Here is an 18,060-nt window from a genome sequence, read left to right as displayed (position 1 = left end):
AATTAAACTGCCTGCTACTCTGCCATAGAAGCTAGAATATGCATATAATTAGTAGATTTGGATAGAAAACACTCTGAAGTTTCTAAAACTGTTTGAATGATGTCTGTGAGTATAACAGAACTCATATGGCAGGCAAAAACCTGAGAAAAAATCCAACCAGGAAGTGGGAAATCTGAGGTTCGACTCTTACCCTATCGAATACACAGTGTCTATGGGGTCATCTTGCACTTCCAAAGGCTTCCACTAGATGTCAACAGTCTTTAGAACCTTGTTTGATGGTTCTACTGTGATGTGGGGGTGAATGAGAGGGGATTGAGTCAGAGGTCTGCCAGCAGCCACGAGCTCAGTCTCGCGCGTTCACGTGAGCGCAACCTGCATTCCATTGCATTTCTGAAGACAAAGGAATTCTTCGGTTGGAACATTATTGAAGATTTATGTTAAAAACATCCTAAAGATTGATTCTATACATCTATTTTCTATTCTCAGTCTCAAGCCGTTAAAGGTACCAACCCTGATCCAACATTTAAGAAACGTTGCTAACTTCTACATATCAAGATGGCACATGGAAGGTGTACTACAGTATATCTGCACACATCATACTGATGGAGTTTTTTTTAAACCTGGGACTGTGGTGATGACATCACCATCTTCAGTGCCCTTGTCTTTAATATCTAGATCAGTAGAAGAACATCCTCTTTTATATAACTCTTCATCATCAGACAAATACAGTAGAGAGCTGTATGCTTGTTCACCAATCACTGATATCAGGAGAAAGTATCAGGTTTGATATTCAACTTTAATATCATTACAGATTTTATTCAGATTATAGGAGCATAACGGGAACACATACCTGAGAATGTGGAGGTGAAGTCAATGGAGGTCTTCACTTATCCCCTTTCAGTCAGCTGACACGTCAGCTTCCTGTTGTTGTCCTCCCTCTGGAGTGTCACAGTCAGAGAGATGTCACAGGGAGAGCATTGTGTTAGCTGGTCTCATCCACCCAGCTCAGAGTAACACCACTAATGATGAGTGGGTTACAGTTTCCATAATAGCTGAGCAGGGGCATGTTAATTTCACTGTTCCATCAGGCATTATATCTCTCATTAACGTGGACTGGGAGACTGTGAAAGAAAAGGAGATAGTTTACTGTCACAAATACATCTAATATACCAAACTTAATGTATTCAAACAGTAATACTCACTATTTAGAAGCGACAAATAAAAAGCTTCACCCACTACACATTTTGTCCCATTCTTAAGGTTCTCTTTAAAAATGTAGACTCCAGCATACTCAGCTTTGATATCACTAACATGTAGAGAAAAGTTAGACCCAACACTGAATCTGTTAGTTTGTTTTCCTTTTCTGACCTCCCCCCATTGACCTCTTCAATAGTACCAGTAGATCCATCTCTGTTATAGATCCATGTAGTTGAGGAGCAGTCTGGATAAACCACATTGTTACACGGTAGACTGACATCATTTCCCACTCTGGAGAACATAGAGAGTGTGTCTGACACCTGGATAGGCAGAATATGTCTCTAATTTAAAAAAGAATAATGATTTGGGCATCTTTTGTTGAACACAGTGCTGAACTTGTTTTTTGGACTTAATAACAACCTACCTTAAAACCTTCAGGTACTTCATCAAACATGGATACTAACTCATTGTTGTATATTATCATCCATTATAGGGGGAAAGTTCCTGGAGAGACAGCAAGTTATCAGTAGCACCTTCTTTTGAACATGCTAGTTGCTGAGACTCAAGTTGCCAGGGAAGTAGAAATAATCATACACATTAAACAAAAGATTCCAGCTATCAACCATTGAGCTATCTGAGGTCCCGAAGCTCCAAAGAGGCCCTTCAGCCAACCAGTAAACACCCACTCTGATTCCCGGGAATAAGACTTTGTAACAGTGGCAATGTAGTTAGCAAGACCAGTCACATTTGATGACACATCTGGGACAAAAGTGCAGCATTCGTCGCCAATGAGTGCACAAATACCCCCTTGACCAGCCAATAAGTAGTCAAGTGCCTCCCTGTTTTGCAGGGCCAACTCGGTGAGTGCTTTTACTTCCTCATTCAGAGAAAACAAGGCATCTCTAGTAGCCAATGACAGTATTGGGGGACAGTGTAATTGTTAAGTTTACCCCAAAGGAAACCCCTACATATGGAGACCCTTACCTACTCCCACATGACCCCACCCACATACCAAACAAGAAGTCTTATATGAGGTGACATTTGCCACCTTATACTTCTCTTTTCCTTCGTTTCACTTCTCGTTCTGGACCACTACTCCGGGTCTGTGGTGGTCCCTTCGGCTCGGGACTTTCATCTTCACCTGAACAGTCACCCAGTGGAGGGAAACAAACTGTTCCAATCAACACAACGATGCAGATGCAGACAGCAAGGCCACACAACCTAAGGGATTGGACTCCCGCCATCCTCCCCAGGGGCAGGAACTCGTCTGCAGAGGAGATGTGTCGCGCTGCATGAGGCAAATGGTGGTCACACATTCTAGCTAACATCTGCTTCATCCAAAATACTGCCTGTAATCCAAGTCACTGGGAGGCTGAGGTTGGTGGATCGAGTGAGCTGAGGAGCTCTGGGCTGTAACGCGCTATGTTGAACAGGTGTCCTCACTAAGATCGATATGGTGCTCCTGGGGGAGTCTGGTACCACCAGGTGGGCTATAGAGGGGTGCACTAGCCCAGGTTGTAAACTAAGCAGGTCAAAGCCCACATGCTGTCCAGCAGTGGGATAGTGCCTGTGAGTACGTGTTAAAAATATCTACTTCATGGTGGCAACTGCCTCTGCGATACAATAACTTGAGCAGCCCACAAGAGTAAGAAAAGTACTTTTCTGAAAATGTAGAATTACACTAACGCCTACTGACGAAGTGAGTGAATAACACATTCATATCAACGCAGCAGACATCTATTGTGTTGGGATGTGTATTTTACTATGTAACATTATAAAATGTAGTATGACAATAAAACTATTGTTTTCAAGGCACAGGTATAATGACACGGAGAAAGATCTTAATCTGAGTCAGTCGTTTATTGATTTTCAAAATGTTCTACAAGTCAACCTTGATGAACCAAAGCATGAGATACACTGACCGGGCTCAGCGTTGTTAGTTTGTTACAAAAATATATCAGTGTCTCCATCTTTTGAATCTTCCCTTTCCAAGCTCATCTTTGTAACAGCAAAACCCACAAGTTAAGAGAAAGACAAAAAAAAAAATATTCTGGTCAAACATCAAACATCACAACTAACAGATCAAAAAATATAGGTTTTATATATTTACATTTTCATTCCCCCTTTCAAATGATCTAACAGATTATCATCACACAAAATCACATACTTTGTTCGCATCTTCCCAGTCCAAAGTCCAAATAATTTTCATATGCCAGTTTTTTACTTTAGCCTCGTGTCCAGGACTGGAGGAGTATGAGAACATTAAAATGACCACAACAAAGCCCAATAAAACATTATGGTGACAAACAATGTGATACAGTATATAAAAAAGATTAAAATGAACAATTAGCAATGGCAAAAACTGATTGGCATACTGAATGTCACTCAGCAACATATTATTTGTGGGATTCTGTGTTTTACATTATAGCCATTAGCATATATATATATATATATATATATATATATATATATATATATATATATATGATTAAATATTATCTGATGTTGGCTGTGTGAAGTATCTGCATTTGTGTACTTGAGCATCATCATGAGATTAAACAACTGCTTGCTACATCTACTTGCCTGTTTGTGTGTGTGTGACAAGAACTGAGTAACAGTGCAAAACTGTAGATAACAGCCCAGCAGATGCTTTGTCCTTGTGTTTGTATGTAACAATATTGAGCACATGGTGACTTGCTGTATCTTACAAAGTTGTGGTCAATTAGGTATAGGGGAGGGGTGGTCATCACGAGGTTTAACTGAGATGGAAAAATACTGAACAACACAACAGCAGGAACTGAGCAACTGTTATAACTAGGCTGCGATACCAGAACAGTAAGAATCTATACAATCGACGAAGGGAGGACTCCAAGAAGCGCCAAGAGGTGTGGACCCGCCTGAGCGCCTGCGATAGGCTGAGCAAGTCTAAACCACGCTCAGCCTCTACGGTGATAGACATTGTTCCAACCCGTCTGTTGGCCTATCACAGTATAAGAACAACTGTTTACGTACATCCTGTCAGTTCTCTGTTCTGCCCTGCGTGGTATTACAGTGAGCCCGTATATACGAAAGTTGCATTTGCCATTTATTACTTAGCTAATAAAAAAAATTACATAGTATACAATCGGTGACTCATTGTTATATTTATCCTGATACCAGATTCGAATTTACACAACTCTAACAATTACCCCACAACCACAATTCACCAATTCAGCAGACTGCAGGACAACAGTATTTCAAGGGTTGTGCTATCCAAGCAGCAAACTACCTCGAACCAACCAAAATATTTAGAAGAGAAGCTGATTGTTACAGGTCTCTGGTACATGTTTCTTCTCCACCTGGTAAAAGTCAGAGACCATTTTGTGGGGGTAACATCTTGTTACATTCAACAATTCAGTACATGTGGATATGTTAGAGACTGTCATTAAGACATCACTGTCGCTGTTTTAGAGAACACCATTATGATGTCATAGCTCTTTTAAAGAACATTACTGTGGTGTCATCGTAGATTTTCCTGAATCCTTTGTTTCAGAAGGTTATGACAATGATAGTTATTTACTGCAGCAACACACTAGAGACAATTCAGTGTGTGTGTGTGTTCTTCCCTCCCCTCCACAGTGAAGGAATAAGAGAGAACAGAGTCATTAATAACACATGAATACTGTGTCAAAGCTACCATACTGTAGGTCCACTGATGTGTATAGCCTACTATATTAATACCCTCATACAGGAACAGCATGCAAAATGTCCCCATCATACATATCGCAGAGAGATCTGCCAATCTCTGTTAATACGACTAAGTATCTCACAAACCAGTAAAAACATATAGTACCAGTCAAAAGTTTGGACACCTACTCATTACAGAGTTTCTTTATTTTTACTATTTTCTACATTGTAGAATAATAGTGAAGACATCAAAACTATGAAATAACACATATGGAATGTAGTAACCAAAAAAAGGTGTTAAACAAATCAAAATGCATCTTATTGTAGAGATTCTTAACTGGAGCCAACCTGACAGCTTTGCATTCTCTCAACCAGCATCATGAGTCACCTGGAATGCATTTCGATTAACAGGTGTGTCTGCTTAAAAGTTCATTTGTGGAATTTCTTTCCATCTTAATGCATTTAAGCGAATCAGCTGTGTTGTGACAAGGGTAGGAGTGGTATACAGAAGATAGCCCTGTTTGGTAAAAGACCAAGTCCATATTATGGCAAGAACAGCTCAAATAAGCAAAGAGAAATGACAGTCCATTATTACTTTACGACATGAAGGTCAGTCAATCTGGAAAATTTCAAGAACTAAGTTTCTTCAAATGCAGTCGCAAAAACCATCAAGCTCTATGATGAAACTGGCTCTCATGAGGACCGCAGCAGAGTTACCTCTGCTGCAGAGGATAAGTTCATTAGAGTTTACCAGCCTCAGAATTTGCAGCCCAAATAAATGCTTCACAGAGTTCAAGACAGACACATCTCAACATCAACTGTTCAGAGGTGACTGCTTGAATCAGGCCTTCATGGTCGAATTGCTACAAAGAAACCACTACTAAAGGATACCAATAATAAGAAGAGACTTGCTTGGGCAATGAAACACAAGCAATGGACATTAGACCAGTGGAAATCTGTCCTCTAGTCTGATGAGTCAAATTTGAAATTTTTGGTTCCAATCGCTGTGTCTTTGTGAGACGCAGAGTAGGTGAATGGATGATCTCTGCATGTGTGGCACCCACCATGAAGCATGGAGGAGGTGGTGTGATGGTGTTTTGCTGGTGAAACTGTCAGTGATTTATTTAGAATTCAAGGCACACTTAACCAGCATGGCTACCACAGCATTCTGCAGCAATACACCATCCCATATGGATGTTTCAACTGGACAATGACCCAAAACACACCTCCAAGCTGTGTAAGGGCTATTTGACTAAGAAGGAGAGTGATGGAGTGCTGCATTAGATGACCTGGCCTCCACAATAACCTGACCTCAACCCAATTGATATGGTTTGGGATGAGTTGGACTGCAGAGTGAAGGAAAAGCAGCCAACAAGAGCTCAGCATGTGGAAACTCCTTCAAGACTGTTGGAAAAGCATTCCAGGTGAAGCTGGTTGAGAGAATTCCAAGAGTGTGCAATGCTGTCATCAAGGCGAAGGGTGGCTACTTTGAAGAATCTCAAATATATTTTTGATTTGTTTAACACTTTTTTGGTTACTACATGATTCCATGTGTTAGTTTTGATGTCTTCACTATTGTTCTACAATGTCGAATCAGTAGGTGTGTCCAAAATTTTGCCTGATGCTGTATATCAACTCCCCATTACAAATCTTCTAAAATGACAGGAGTTAACAGTAACAGATATACCAAAGTCTACATTATGAGGAACAAGAGACACAGATAGATTAGTTAACAGCAACATTCCGGCTCAAATAATAACACACACAAAAATCTTCTCTAGAATTTGCAATATTTAGACACTTTGCCAATCGCATCTTTAAAAACAAAATACAATCAACCTCACATTTATACACAAGTAAAACACCAAAGACAACACTTCCCATTACTCAGTAAAACACAAGCCTTGTCCCAAAACAAAACACACAAGACACATTACATTATTGCCAACTCTAATAGGGATTCACACTTGTGCTTCAAACAAAAATGTCACATTCGGGGCTTTCATTCAGCTTTCAGATATCGCTCAGGTGCATTATAAGTTGCTTTTCAGTTAGGACATGATAAGTGCTTTAACTCAACTAGTACCCTACATGTGAATCTCCTGAGGCCAAAGTAGACTACTGAATAGTTACTGTGCAAAGACAGAGCTATAAAAAGGATAAACTGCATAACCATACCATTACAGTGCTTGTTAGTATACATGTGGTTGTACCAGTTAGTACCAGCGACTTAACCATAACTCTTGGTTTATTTGAGCAATACTATGGTCTGAGAGAGACAGTGGCATATTAAACTGTGGGTTCAATCTCAGTCTTTTTTGTCGCATCTTCCAAAGATATCAGTGCTTCGACTTCTCCATTTCAGTAAAACTGTTAAAATGTAATAAGGCAGGAAATAACGGTTACTTTAAACATTATACAAAATAGTAAATTATATATACAAGTCAAGTGCAGTCTTAGCCTGCAAATCTATAGATCTACACTACTGTTCAAAAGTTTGAGGTCACTTAGAAATGTCCTTGTTTTTGAAAGAAAAGCACATTTTTAGTCCATTAAAATAACATCAAATTGATTAGAAATACAGCGTAGTACCATCAAAACACCAGTCTCAAAGTCAACAGTGAAGAGGCAACTCCGGGATGCTGGCCTTCTAGGCAGAGTTGCAAAGAAAAGCCATATCTCAGACTGGCCAATAAAAATAAAACCTTAAGATGGGCAAAAGAACACAGACACTGGACAGAGGAACGCTGCCTAGAAGGCCATCATCCTGGAGTCGCCTCTTCACTGTTGACTTTGAGACTGGTGTTTTGTGGGTACTATTTAATGAAGCTGCCAGTTGAGGACTTGTGAGGCGTCGGTTTCTCAAACTAGACACTAATGTACTTGTCCTCTTGATCAGTTGTGCACCGGGGCCTCCCACTCCTCTTTCAATTCTGGTTAGCGCCAGTTTGCACTGATCTGTGAAGGGAGTAGTACACAGCATTGTACGAGATCTTTAGTTTCTTGGCAATTTCTCGCATGGAATAGCCACAGGAGTCGCTGGTGCGCGATGAGACAAGGATATCCCTACCGGCCAAGCCCTCCCTAAGCAGGACGACGTTAGGCCAATTGTGCGTCGCCCCACGGACCTCCCGGTCGCGGCCGGTTGCGATAGACCCTGGGCGCGAACCCAGAGTCTCTGGTGGCACAGCTGGCGCTGCAGTACAGCGCCCTTAACCACTACGCCACCCGGGAGGCTGTTTCTGGCCATTTTGAGCCTGTAATCGAACCCACAAATGCTTATGCTCCAGATACTCAACTAGTCTAAAGAAGGCCAGTTGTATTGCTTCTTTAAAATCAGCACAACAGTTGTCAGCTGTGCTAACATAATTGCAAGAGGGTTTTCTAATGATCAATTCGCCTTTTAAAATGATAAACTCGGATTAGCTAACACAACGTGCCATTGGAACACAGGAGTAATGGTTGCCGATAATGGGCCTCTGTACACCTATGTAGATATTCCATTAAAAAAATGAGCCGGGTCCAGCTACAATAGTCATTTACAATATAAAAAATGTCTACACTGTATTTCTGATAAATTTGATGTGATTTTAATGGATTTTTTGTTATTGCTTTTCTTTCAAAAACAAGGACATTTTTAAGTGACCCCAAACTTTTGAACGGTAGTGTACATATCAGGAGTCTATGGTTTCCATACTCAGCGATTCAAAGGGCATTGGGTCCCAATGGGTTTCCCTCCCTCCCCCACCCCACAGTAGAGCAGCTTTGGTGGGAGTAACACCTCCAGACTCAGATCACAAGCTGGAAGCCTGGGTCTGCTGCGGTAGCTGTGTGTGGTGAGCTGTGTTGGGGGGCCCCAGCTCACAGTCTTTGGGCCCCTCTTCCACTCCCCGTGTGTACAGCAGCACCAGCGTGACGGTGGCGAAGGTGGCAGCATTGACGGGAAATGCCCTGAGCAGGGTGGAGGTAAGACCTCGCGTGAACACTCTGAGCCCCTCCCTCCTCACGCTCTGCCGCACGCAGTCAGCGATGCTGGTGTACTGGTAGACCCCACCCACCCCATCCGCCTGGAGGCGGGACTTAATCACGTCCACTGGATAGGTGGAGAGCCAAGAGGCAATCCCGGACATCCCACCGGCGAATAGCAGTTTGGGGATCATGTAGGGGTCGTCAGGTTCACAGCCAATGGAGCGAGTCAGGACATCATAGGCCAGGAAGTAGACCCCAAAACCGGGGGTTTCTCGGATCAGCGTGGTAACCATGCCACGGTTCACCCCCGACAGCCCCTCCCGCTTGTAGATACGGGCCAGACAGTCCAGGGAGTTCTTGTAGAGCTTCCTCTTGGACTTCTTCTCCCCAGTGCCTTAGTAACACAGTATAATTATAAATACTAGTGATGGGTACCAATATGGAAAAGTTGACGCTAGGAGAAACATGAAATAGATGGCCATACATGTTTTGAAAACGTTTTAATAGTTAGTGCCATTAGTGAACCCTTTAAAAACTGATACTATAGACGGGTGGGTTGACAATGTCACCAGAATTATGCATGCGCGTTGCAGAGGAAAAAGGCAGTGTGTTGTTATGATTCTGAAATGGTCAGATCTCTAGCAGCAATGACAAGCAGCCGCCATGTGGAGAATCGTAGGTGGCTTGTTTCAGCTAGTTGTATGTTGTTCTTGATAACATGTCTTGTTTTAGGTGTTTTCACTTATGTCACGTCAATGCTAATGCTAATATGTATTAGAGAAAAAAATGTGTGTATTGTGTTATAGTTTACAATATAGTTAACATGTTGTCAATAATCCTTTGATACTAAGGCAACCCACTTTGTTTTGCCCCAAAGTTGAGTATGCATCGGCTTTGTTGCTAAACAACCCACCCGTCTATGGTACACACGCTTTCCAACAGTGTAGGGGCAGTGCACCGAGTACATTATGCTAGCTAGCTCAGATAAGCTAAAATGACAAACATTTGACAACTAGCTAGAAACGTTTGCTAACTAGAACAAAAACATCTGCACAAACATCAACTACACAGAATGTGCTTCTTAGAAATGATTGTTCGCTAAGGAGGTAGCTAAGTCACTAGCTTGAAAAGGCAGAGTACAATCCACAAATTGTTTAACTTGCTGGCTAGTTAGCGAAGTTGCTCCAACACCAAATACTGGGGAAACCAATGAATGAAACATGGAACACTTTTGCCCAGTAAAGTATTCATGCAAGTGTTGACAACAGTTTTTGTTATCTTAAAGTAACAAATACCTCATCAAATCATGATATTGCACTCTCCTAAGGCAGTGGTGCATGCTTGCAACAACAGTATGGTTATCACAACATACTTCACTCAAATCAATATGATATCGAATTATCAATGGTCCCCAAGGTTGTCAAAAAAAATGTCTAATACTTGTTCATGACTTTCTTCATAACATATAGCAACTTCAATTGAAATACGTGTGCATCTATTACATGCATGGGCATACAAGGACATCTAGTGGTCAGATGACCTGGTTTATACCTCACCATGACACACGCGTAAAGAAAAGCACCATTTTAAGCAGTTGGAGAGAATAGTAGTTATCTCCCCTATTTTCCTCGTATTAAAATGGTGCTTTCAAGACAACTGGGAAAGCAGAAAAAAAAATTAAAATTATGATGTTGACCTCCAGGTCGGAGCTCTAGAAAGATGCCGGAGTTTCCAGCTTGGAATTTCGATTTGGATGAGCGTTCAAAACTATTTTTCCCAGTCAGAGGTCTATTTTTTCCTGAGTTGCCGGTTGTCTTGAATGCACTGAAGTCTGAGATTTTTGAGTTCCCAGCTGTTTTGAACGAGACATTAAAAGCCCATCTTTTTGATAATCCCTACCTTGCATCTGCATGCGTGTCTTGGCCAGCTCCATGGGGCAGCAGATGACACACTGGATGGTTCCGGCTGCGGCCCCGGCCAGGAACTGGTTCATAGGGGTGTCGTGGCCCAGGTAACGCATAGCGTTTCCCTGCACTCCAAACACTATGGCATTGATGAAGGTTAGGCCCATCATGGGGGAGCCGATGCCTTTGTACAGCCCAAACATCTGGGGTGGGGGGTGAAGGAGGGAGAGATGGCAAAGAGAGGGAGAAAGGGAGAAATTAAAAACATTTTATATTTCAGGCTATGGACTCATGTGGAGCATGAAAAGAGTGCGACACATAATTCTAACTCTATGGATATTGTAGATTAATTTATAAACTTGTTAAAACCCTTATAAAGTTAACAGAACACAAACCAAAATACGTATTCCCAATGCCCATATTTTGCTACAGGCGCTACGCTTACCTTTTTTTTACTAGGAGCATGTGTGGAAAACGTAGGCACACACCAAGAAATTTAGCAGCACAATGAAAAATATTTGGGGTAATAAGGGTAGAATCCTTCATTTTCCAAGGGACACTAGCGCTCTTAAATAAAAAGTGCTATTGAATAAAAATTCCAGGTCGCACAGCTAAATATGTTTGCACTGTAGAGCTAGCTCTGTGCTACTGCCTCTCCCACACCCATCAGCTCTGTGAGTATTCTATCAGGCCCATAACAATCAGTCACAAGACAAGACAGGTGAGGTCGTCTGAAACAGACAGGTCTAGGATCAGCGCTTAGGACAAACTGACCTCAAGCAGAGCAGACTTCAATGATGTTGTGTTGATGAGAGAGTGGCCAAAGTCTCATCAAACAAATCTGAAGCCTATAGGACTATAATATACCAAACATGACAACTTAACATGAGCTCATCGCCTGTTTAAAGTTAAATTGGAGACGCAGCTTCCACTTAATGATAAAGATTTAGGTAGGACTTACCGACTCCTGCCGAATGATGGACTGGAAACAGTGGTAGGTCCCGCGGTAGAGAGGCTTGTCCACATTCTGGACCTGGAGTCTCACCTGCAACACAAACACAGGTCAAGGTCAAAGAGAACCTGGATGGCCAAACAGCATCCCTACTGAACAAACCAACACTTCCTGACAACAGTATCACAACATAGGAACAAAAATGAGGGAATACAGAATAGCTTACCAATACACACAATTATGCACTACATGACCAAAAGTATGTGGACACATGCTTGTCGAACATCTCATTCCAAAATCATGGTCATTAATATTGCGTTGGTCCCCCCTTTGCTGCCATAACAGCCTCCACTCTTCTGGGAAGGCTTTCCACTATATGTTTGAAGATTGCTGCGGGTCCTTGCTTCCATTCAGCCACAAGAGCATTAGTGAGGTCGGGCACTGATGTTAGGCAACTAGGCCTGGCTTGCAGTTGGAGTTCCAATTAATCGCAAAGGTATTCGAGGGGGTTGAAGTCACTACTCTGTGCAGGCCAGTCAAGTTCTTCCACACCGATCTCGACAAACCATTTCTGTATGGATCTCGCATTGTGCACAGGGGGCATTGTCATGCTGAACTGTTGTCACAGTTGGAAGCACAGAATCGTCTACAATGTAATTGTATGCTGTAGCATTAAGATTTCCTTCACCGGGACTAAGGGGCCTAGCCCGAACCATGAAAAACAACCCCAGACCATTATTCCTCATCCACCAAACTTTACAGTTGGCACTATGCATTTGGGCAGGTAGCGTTCTCCTGCCATCCGCCAACCTAAGAGTCGTCCATTGGACTGCCAGATGGTGAAGCGTGATTCATCACTCCAGTCCAATGGTGGCAAGCTTTACACCACTCCAGCCGAAACTTGGGATTGTGCATGGTGATCTTAGGCTTGTGTGCAGCTGCTCGGCCATGGAAACCCATTTCATGAAGTTCCCAACAAACAGTTATTGTGCTGATGTTGCTTCCAGAGGCAGTTTGGAACTCAGTAGTGAGTGTTGCAACTAAGGACAGACAATTTGTACATGCTACGGGCTTCAGGGTTCCCGTTCTGTGAGATTATGTGGCCTACCACTTCGCGGCTGAGGCGTTGTAGACGTTTCCACTTCACAATAACAGTACTTACAGTTGCCCGGGGCAGCTCTAGCAGGGCAGAAATTGGACTGAATTTGTTGGAAATGTGACATGCTTGACAGTGCCAAGATGAAAGCCACTAAGCTCTTAGTAAGGCCATTCTACTGCCAATGTTTGTCTATGGAGATTGCATGGCTGTGTGCTCGATTTTATACACCGGTCAGCAATGGGTGTGGCAGAAATAGCCAAATCCACTAATTTGAAGTGGTGTCCCCATACTTTTGTATATATAGTGTATGTACTGCCATGAAGTGTATAAACATGATTTTTCTGACACAACTTGGTAAACTCAGACATCAAAATGTTGATAGGGGATGGGGACGAGTCCTATTCTTGTTGTGGTTCAACAAAAATATGAGTCAAAGTGACAGAGAGAGAGAGACGGGTGGACGGGTTGACCTTTGCTGTACTTACTACAGTGTACGGTTGTGTAGAAGTATCTACTAACACAGTAAGACCTTTTCTGTGAAACGAAGAAAGTCCTTGTTACATTAACAAGGAAATCTTCCACAACCATTAGACCTACGCAAGCAGGATGTGTATGAAATCAGTAGCATACATACATACAAACAAAATAGCACCTGTTGTAGTGTGGAGAATACAGTCATCAATTTCCCCTTACTATACTGTATTGCTGCTTTTTATGGTTGTTTGAGACAAGCAGCAACTATTGACTGCAAGCTTTTTTTTTCATATAATGGAAAGAAAAGCCCAAAAGGAAAACAACCAGACTCACCTTAACCGTGTCAAAAGGGTGCCCTACTAAGACTCCGGCAGCACCTGAAGAGAAGAACGAGACAGCAGTCAGACAGGATAGACTACGCTATACTTAACCGAGAGCAGATTGTTAAAAAAAAAAAAGACAAGTAAAAATGACCGTAGCCTGTGATACACAGATAGTTTGAGAAGTTGTATTCTGGTAGGAAAAAAAAGAAGTTATTTATAGCAACGAAAACATTGTTTCTGTAAACTAAATAAATAGCCATGTCCGCTATTCAGATCTCAACGACAGAAATTGTAAACATAAGCCTTTTAATGTTGGCTCTCACCCCACAGAGGACATCACATCAGGAAATGGAAACCCTGTAGCCATCAACAACAACCTGTAGCCTAACTGTAGACCGACAGCAGACCTGGGTTCAAATACCATTTTAGAATCTTTCAAATAGTTGAAGCATTTGCAGGCGCCTTGCGTGCCAGACGGGCAGGGTTCACAGTTGAAACTATTATATTAGTCCATTAGCCAGGCTGGCTCAATAAATCACCGGCAAAGTATTTAAAATGATTTAAAATAGTATTTGAATCTAGGTATGACAGACCGCTGCCTCATATATGGCAAGGCCACTGGGGAGAGACAGTCTCCTTCAGGAATAGCTTTGTCCAAACGACTGCTCTGGAAGGTACTGTACATAACATGTGTACAAGCCCTCTCATCCACTCCCAATGGCTCTGAATACAGAGTGAAACCTTAGCCCTGAGCCCTGACAGCAACTATCCTGCTATAGGCCTTGATATTGGCCTACATAGTTTGGCGGACTATACTCCAAACTGGCATCAAACGTTCCAAAACAAACAACATTATTAAAGGTTGGAATGTGTAGTGCACCAAAAGAATGCTACAACCCAAACAGAGCTTGCAGAACTCTGTGGCTGTAGGCCATCTCTCGGTCTTTGGTCTGTCTGTGCCTCTCTGGGACTGGCTAGAAGAGCAAGGATAATCCTTACTAAGCGCCTGCTGTGCCACAGCCAGCCAATCAGAGCCGGCCTCCTTTTGTAAGCCAGGAAAAGAACAGCAGTAGGCATGTGATCTTTGGGATGTCCCTACCATAAATCCTTACCTTAAAAGAGAAACTGACACAATTACTTGTGCCCTTGGCAACCGGCAGGCAAAGGGCCGTTTTGGTCATATTTTACAATACCTTAGGTAGCTACAGCAGAAAACTACCAGCAAACTAACAGTACCCTGGGTAATTTGTAAGTTGAGTTATTTAAAATTCTCTTTCACTATCTATACCGAAGAAAAATTATAAAAATGCGAAAATGTCAACGATTTTACTGAGTTACAGTTTATATAAGGAAATCATAAAATGAAATAAATTAATTAGGTCATAATCTATGGATTTTACATGACTGGGCAGGGGTGCAGCCATGGGTGGGCCTAGAAATGCATAGGCCCACCCACTGGGCAACCAGACCCACCCAATCAGAAAGAGTTTTTCCCCACAAAAGAGCTTTATAACAGACAGAAATGCTCCTCAGTTTCATCAGCTGTTCGGGTGGCTGGTCTCAGATGATCCCGCAGTTGAGGAAGCCGGATGTGAAGGTCCTGGGCTGGCGTGGGGCGGGTTGTGAGGCAGGTTGGACGTTCTGCCAAATTCTCAAAAACAATGTTGGAGGCGGCTTATGGTAGAGAACAGTAAACAGTAAATTATCTGGCAACAGCTCTGGTGGACATTCCTGCAGTCAGCATGCCAATTGCACACTCCCTCAAAACCTGAAACACCTTTGGCATTGTGTTGTGTGACAAAATTGCACATTTTAGAGTGGCCTTTTACTTTCCCCAGCACAAGGTGCACCTGTGTAATGATCATGATGTTTAATCAGCTTCTTGATATGCCACACCTGTCAGGTGGATGGATTATCTTGGCAAAGGAGAAACATGCTCACCAATAGGGATGTAAACATATTTGTGCACAACATTTGAGAGAAATAAGTTTGGGTGCGTATGGAACATTTCTGGGATATTTTATTTCAGCTCATGAAACATGGGACCAACACTTTACATGTTGCATTTATATTATGGTACAAAGTAACTACGCAAGTTTTTCATTCCCCTAAGGTCAGCTTGGAATGATTGCTTTGAAAGCCTAATGCAAGTTTTCAGAAGAATTGATTCACAAAGGCTTGGTTTGTCATCATTTACATTTGAGTCATTTAGCAGGCGCTCTTATCCAGAGCGACTTACTGGAGCAATTAAGGTTAAGTGCCTTGCTCAAGGCACATTTTTCATCCAAATCAGCTCGGGGATTCGAACCAGCAACCTTTCAGTTACTGGCCCAACGCTCTTAAACACTAAGCTACCTGCCGCCCACTTTTGCAGCGTGCCATGTTGGCAGCAAAAGTTCCAACATAACCACATTCTAGTCGGAATAGCAATTAGAATGGTATTGTTATGGAACACCTGGTGCCAACATGGAGGATGGTTTACACTCATGTATGTTTATGGCTCACCTCCAAATAGTGGATCTAATAGGCTTTACATTCCCACATACTACTAAAGTTGCCTTCTGAGTCGAGTCGGGCTTTTCACGCCATTCCACTAACGTTGAGTATGTGGATCCCTCCCCTATGGGTTTACATGTACACCAGACCCTTCCATAGCAGACCAGTGACAGCAGGAGGGAGAGTGTGATTGGTCTGTGAAGGGGTATGTGTAGATGCATATCCTTTTTACAGTAGAGCTATCTTAGGTTATCTGTTTCAGTCTGCAAATATTTAAAAAATGTATGCACGTAAGTCGCTCTGGATAAGACCGTCTGCTAAATGACCAGTGACCAAAGTGCCAAATGTAAATGTAATGCTACAGGACATAGGACTAAATGCTTTCCATTCTTCACAGGGTGTACAGAGGACGTTAAGGAGGCTTGTGGGTGGCTGGAAAACACCTGTGGTAGGATTTCTAGACCATGTCCAAGTGAGAATGAAGGAAGTAATTTGATCTTTCTCCAACGATAGCCAAGTCATTGAATATAGACAAGTAACTTTGTATGCCTGTTATTTGACGTATAAATCATTGATTGATAGAGCAGTAACTGAAAGGATGTATCACTTATCATAAATAATTTTACCAGAAGTAGACCTTTAACTTTCAACAACAAAAACTTAGTCTTCCTGGAGAGAAGGGTCATCCATCTACTTTATGAACCAACCACCTATAAACAAATCTAATCAAGAAGAATAGCACCATTGGAGACTGGCATCAGATTCCTAAATAAGGTCTAACCCTGAAAAGTTGACGGTGGTTTCCCTTATCCCCTGGTATCCAGCTTTTATGACACATAGGGCCTACTTTTTTCTGACACCAGACTCAATATGGCTTGCACCGACCTGACTTACCAAATATGCATATATCTACATTGCAACAATGTCATGCCTAACAATTATTCAGACTGTAGGCTACAGTGTCTTATGGTGTTAAATTGAGTTTGTTATTCCTGGTATATGATGTTACAATCATAGCCACAGGAAGATGTTTGGGTATGGGGGATGCTGTGATTTGTACCGCAGTGCACTACCTTAATAAAAAAAATATATATAATAATGATAATAAAAATGTATTAATATTTATTTTTTTATTTTCAGGGAGTTCAGCACCTCTACTTCCCGCGGATATGGTTACAATCACACAGAGTCAGTTACTGGTTTTAATGCACTGTCTGAAAAGTTCTAGACATTTACATTATGTCACACGTGTTCCCATTTATATAGATATCATTTGGAAAACTAACCTTGCGTGCCCTGTCGACCCATTTGCGCCAAGTACAAAAATGCGGTTTAAATCGCTGAATGGGATTGCATCATCACACACTATCGATTTAACTACCTACAGTAGTTAGCCGGGTGATCATGTGAACAAGGTTAGAGTTGAACAATCTCAATGACATACATAGCTCACACAAATTGACACAATGTAAGAATTAATTTCTCAAATTGGTTTAAAGACAATTATCTGTGTGTGTGGTGTGACAATAGGTAGCATATGACGATGGATGGGTGCGCTTGCCTTCCCTGATTGGCTTAGTGCAGCCAGTAGTTAGCTAAAGCTGCCTCCTGGGTTGATGTGCTTCAAATCAGACTTACCGCCAATGCAGCCAGCGAGAAAGTCCATCACCACTCTTCAGTACAAATTTCCGATTAAGAGTGTCAAATATCGGTTAATTAATACTTTTTGATGCCGATTCGTTTGCCACTTACACAGTTTGATGAAACACAGCTGCGCTAGTTGGCAACAGTCTTCGTCTCGTAGCTAGGCTAATGTGCTATCAACTTGCTAGCTAATGTCTGACCAACGTTTTGACAGATGGCATTGGAGGTGTTTACTACCTGCTTCGGGTAAACATCGTATCCAATCACATTACAGTGACGAAGGCACCACCCCTCTTTTCAATCTTACCCCCAACGTTTATTGGCTGTGTATGAAAG

At 42.1% G+C, this 18,060-nt stretch overlaps 1 protein-coding gene and 1 pseudogene across 2 annotated transcripts; one reads left to right on the top strand and one right to left on the bottom strand.

Annotated features, from left to right (window-relative positions):
- Positions 1 to 184: 184 nt before the first annotated feature.
- Positions 185 to 18,059, bottom strand: slc25a29 (solute carrier family 25 member 29). 2 transcript variants are annotated; one of them, XR_016495630.1, is made up of 6 exons: positions 17,719 to 18,059; positions 13,595 to 13,638; positions 11,698 to 11,781; positions 10,732 to 10,939; positions 851 to 1,121; positions 185 to 390 (listed from the first exon to the last, which is right to left on the bottom strand). XR_016495630.1 is itself a non-coding variant. In XM_021600925.3 (5 exons), exons 1-5 carry the CDS (start codon positions 17,744 to 17,746, stop codon positions 8,658 to 8,660), a joined length of 933 nt encoding a protein of 310 aa, XP_021456600.3. In that variant the 5' UTR covers positions 17,747 to 18,023; the 3' UTR covers positions 8,541 to 8,657. The 2 variants fall into 2 exon arrangements, 1 of the variants encoding a protein (XP_021456600.3); XM_021600925.3 differs by lacking the exons at positions 185 to 390; positions 851 to 1,121 and adding an exon at positions 8,541 to 9,226 and having other exon boundaries at positions 17,719 to 18,023.
- LOC149984153 (signal recognition particle RNA) lies at positions 2,545 to 2,813 on the top strand (annotated as a pseudogene).
- Position 18,060: the final 1 nt, after the last annotated feature.

Source organism: Oncorhynchus mykiss, chromosome 4 (assembly GCF_057628025.1).
Source record: "Oncorhynchus mykiss isolate SJ-2025 chromosome 4, ASM5762802v1, whole genome shotgun sequence".
Classification (NCBI taxonomy): domain Eukaryota; kingdom Metazoa; phylum Chordata; class Actinopteri; order Salmoniformes; family Salmonidae; genus Oncorhynchus; species Oncorhynchus mykiss.
The sequence above is the reverse complement of the archived record's forward strand: the minus strand, read 5'-3'. Positions and strand labels throughout refer to the sequence as shown.

Excerpts from the sequence above, each read along its gene's own strand:
- slc25a29 (XM_021600925.3), bottom strand. The coding sequence starts at position 17,746 with ATGGACTTTCTCGCTGGCTGCATTGGCG. Across the intron at positions 13,639-17,718 it reads TCTCGCTGGCTGCATTGGCG|GTGCTGCCGGAGTCTTAGTA; the intron begins GTAAGTCTGATT and ends TCTTCTCTTCAG. Across the intron at positions 9,227-10,731 it reads GACACGCATGCAGATGCAAG|GCACTGGGGAGAAGAAGTCC; the intron begins GTAGGGATTATC and ends TGTGTTACTAAG.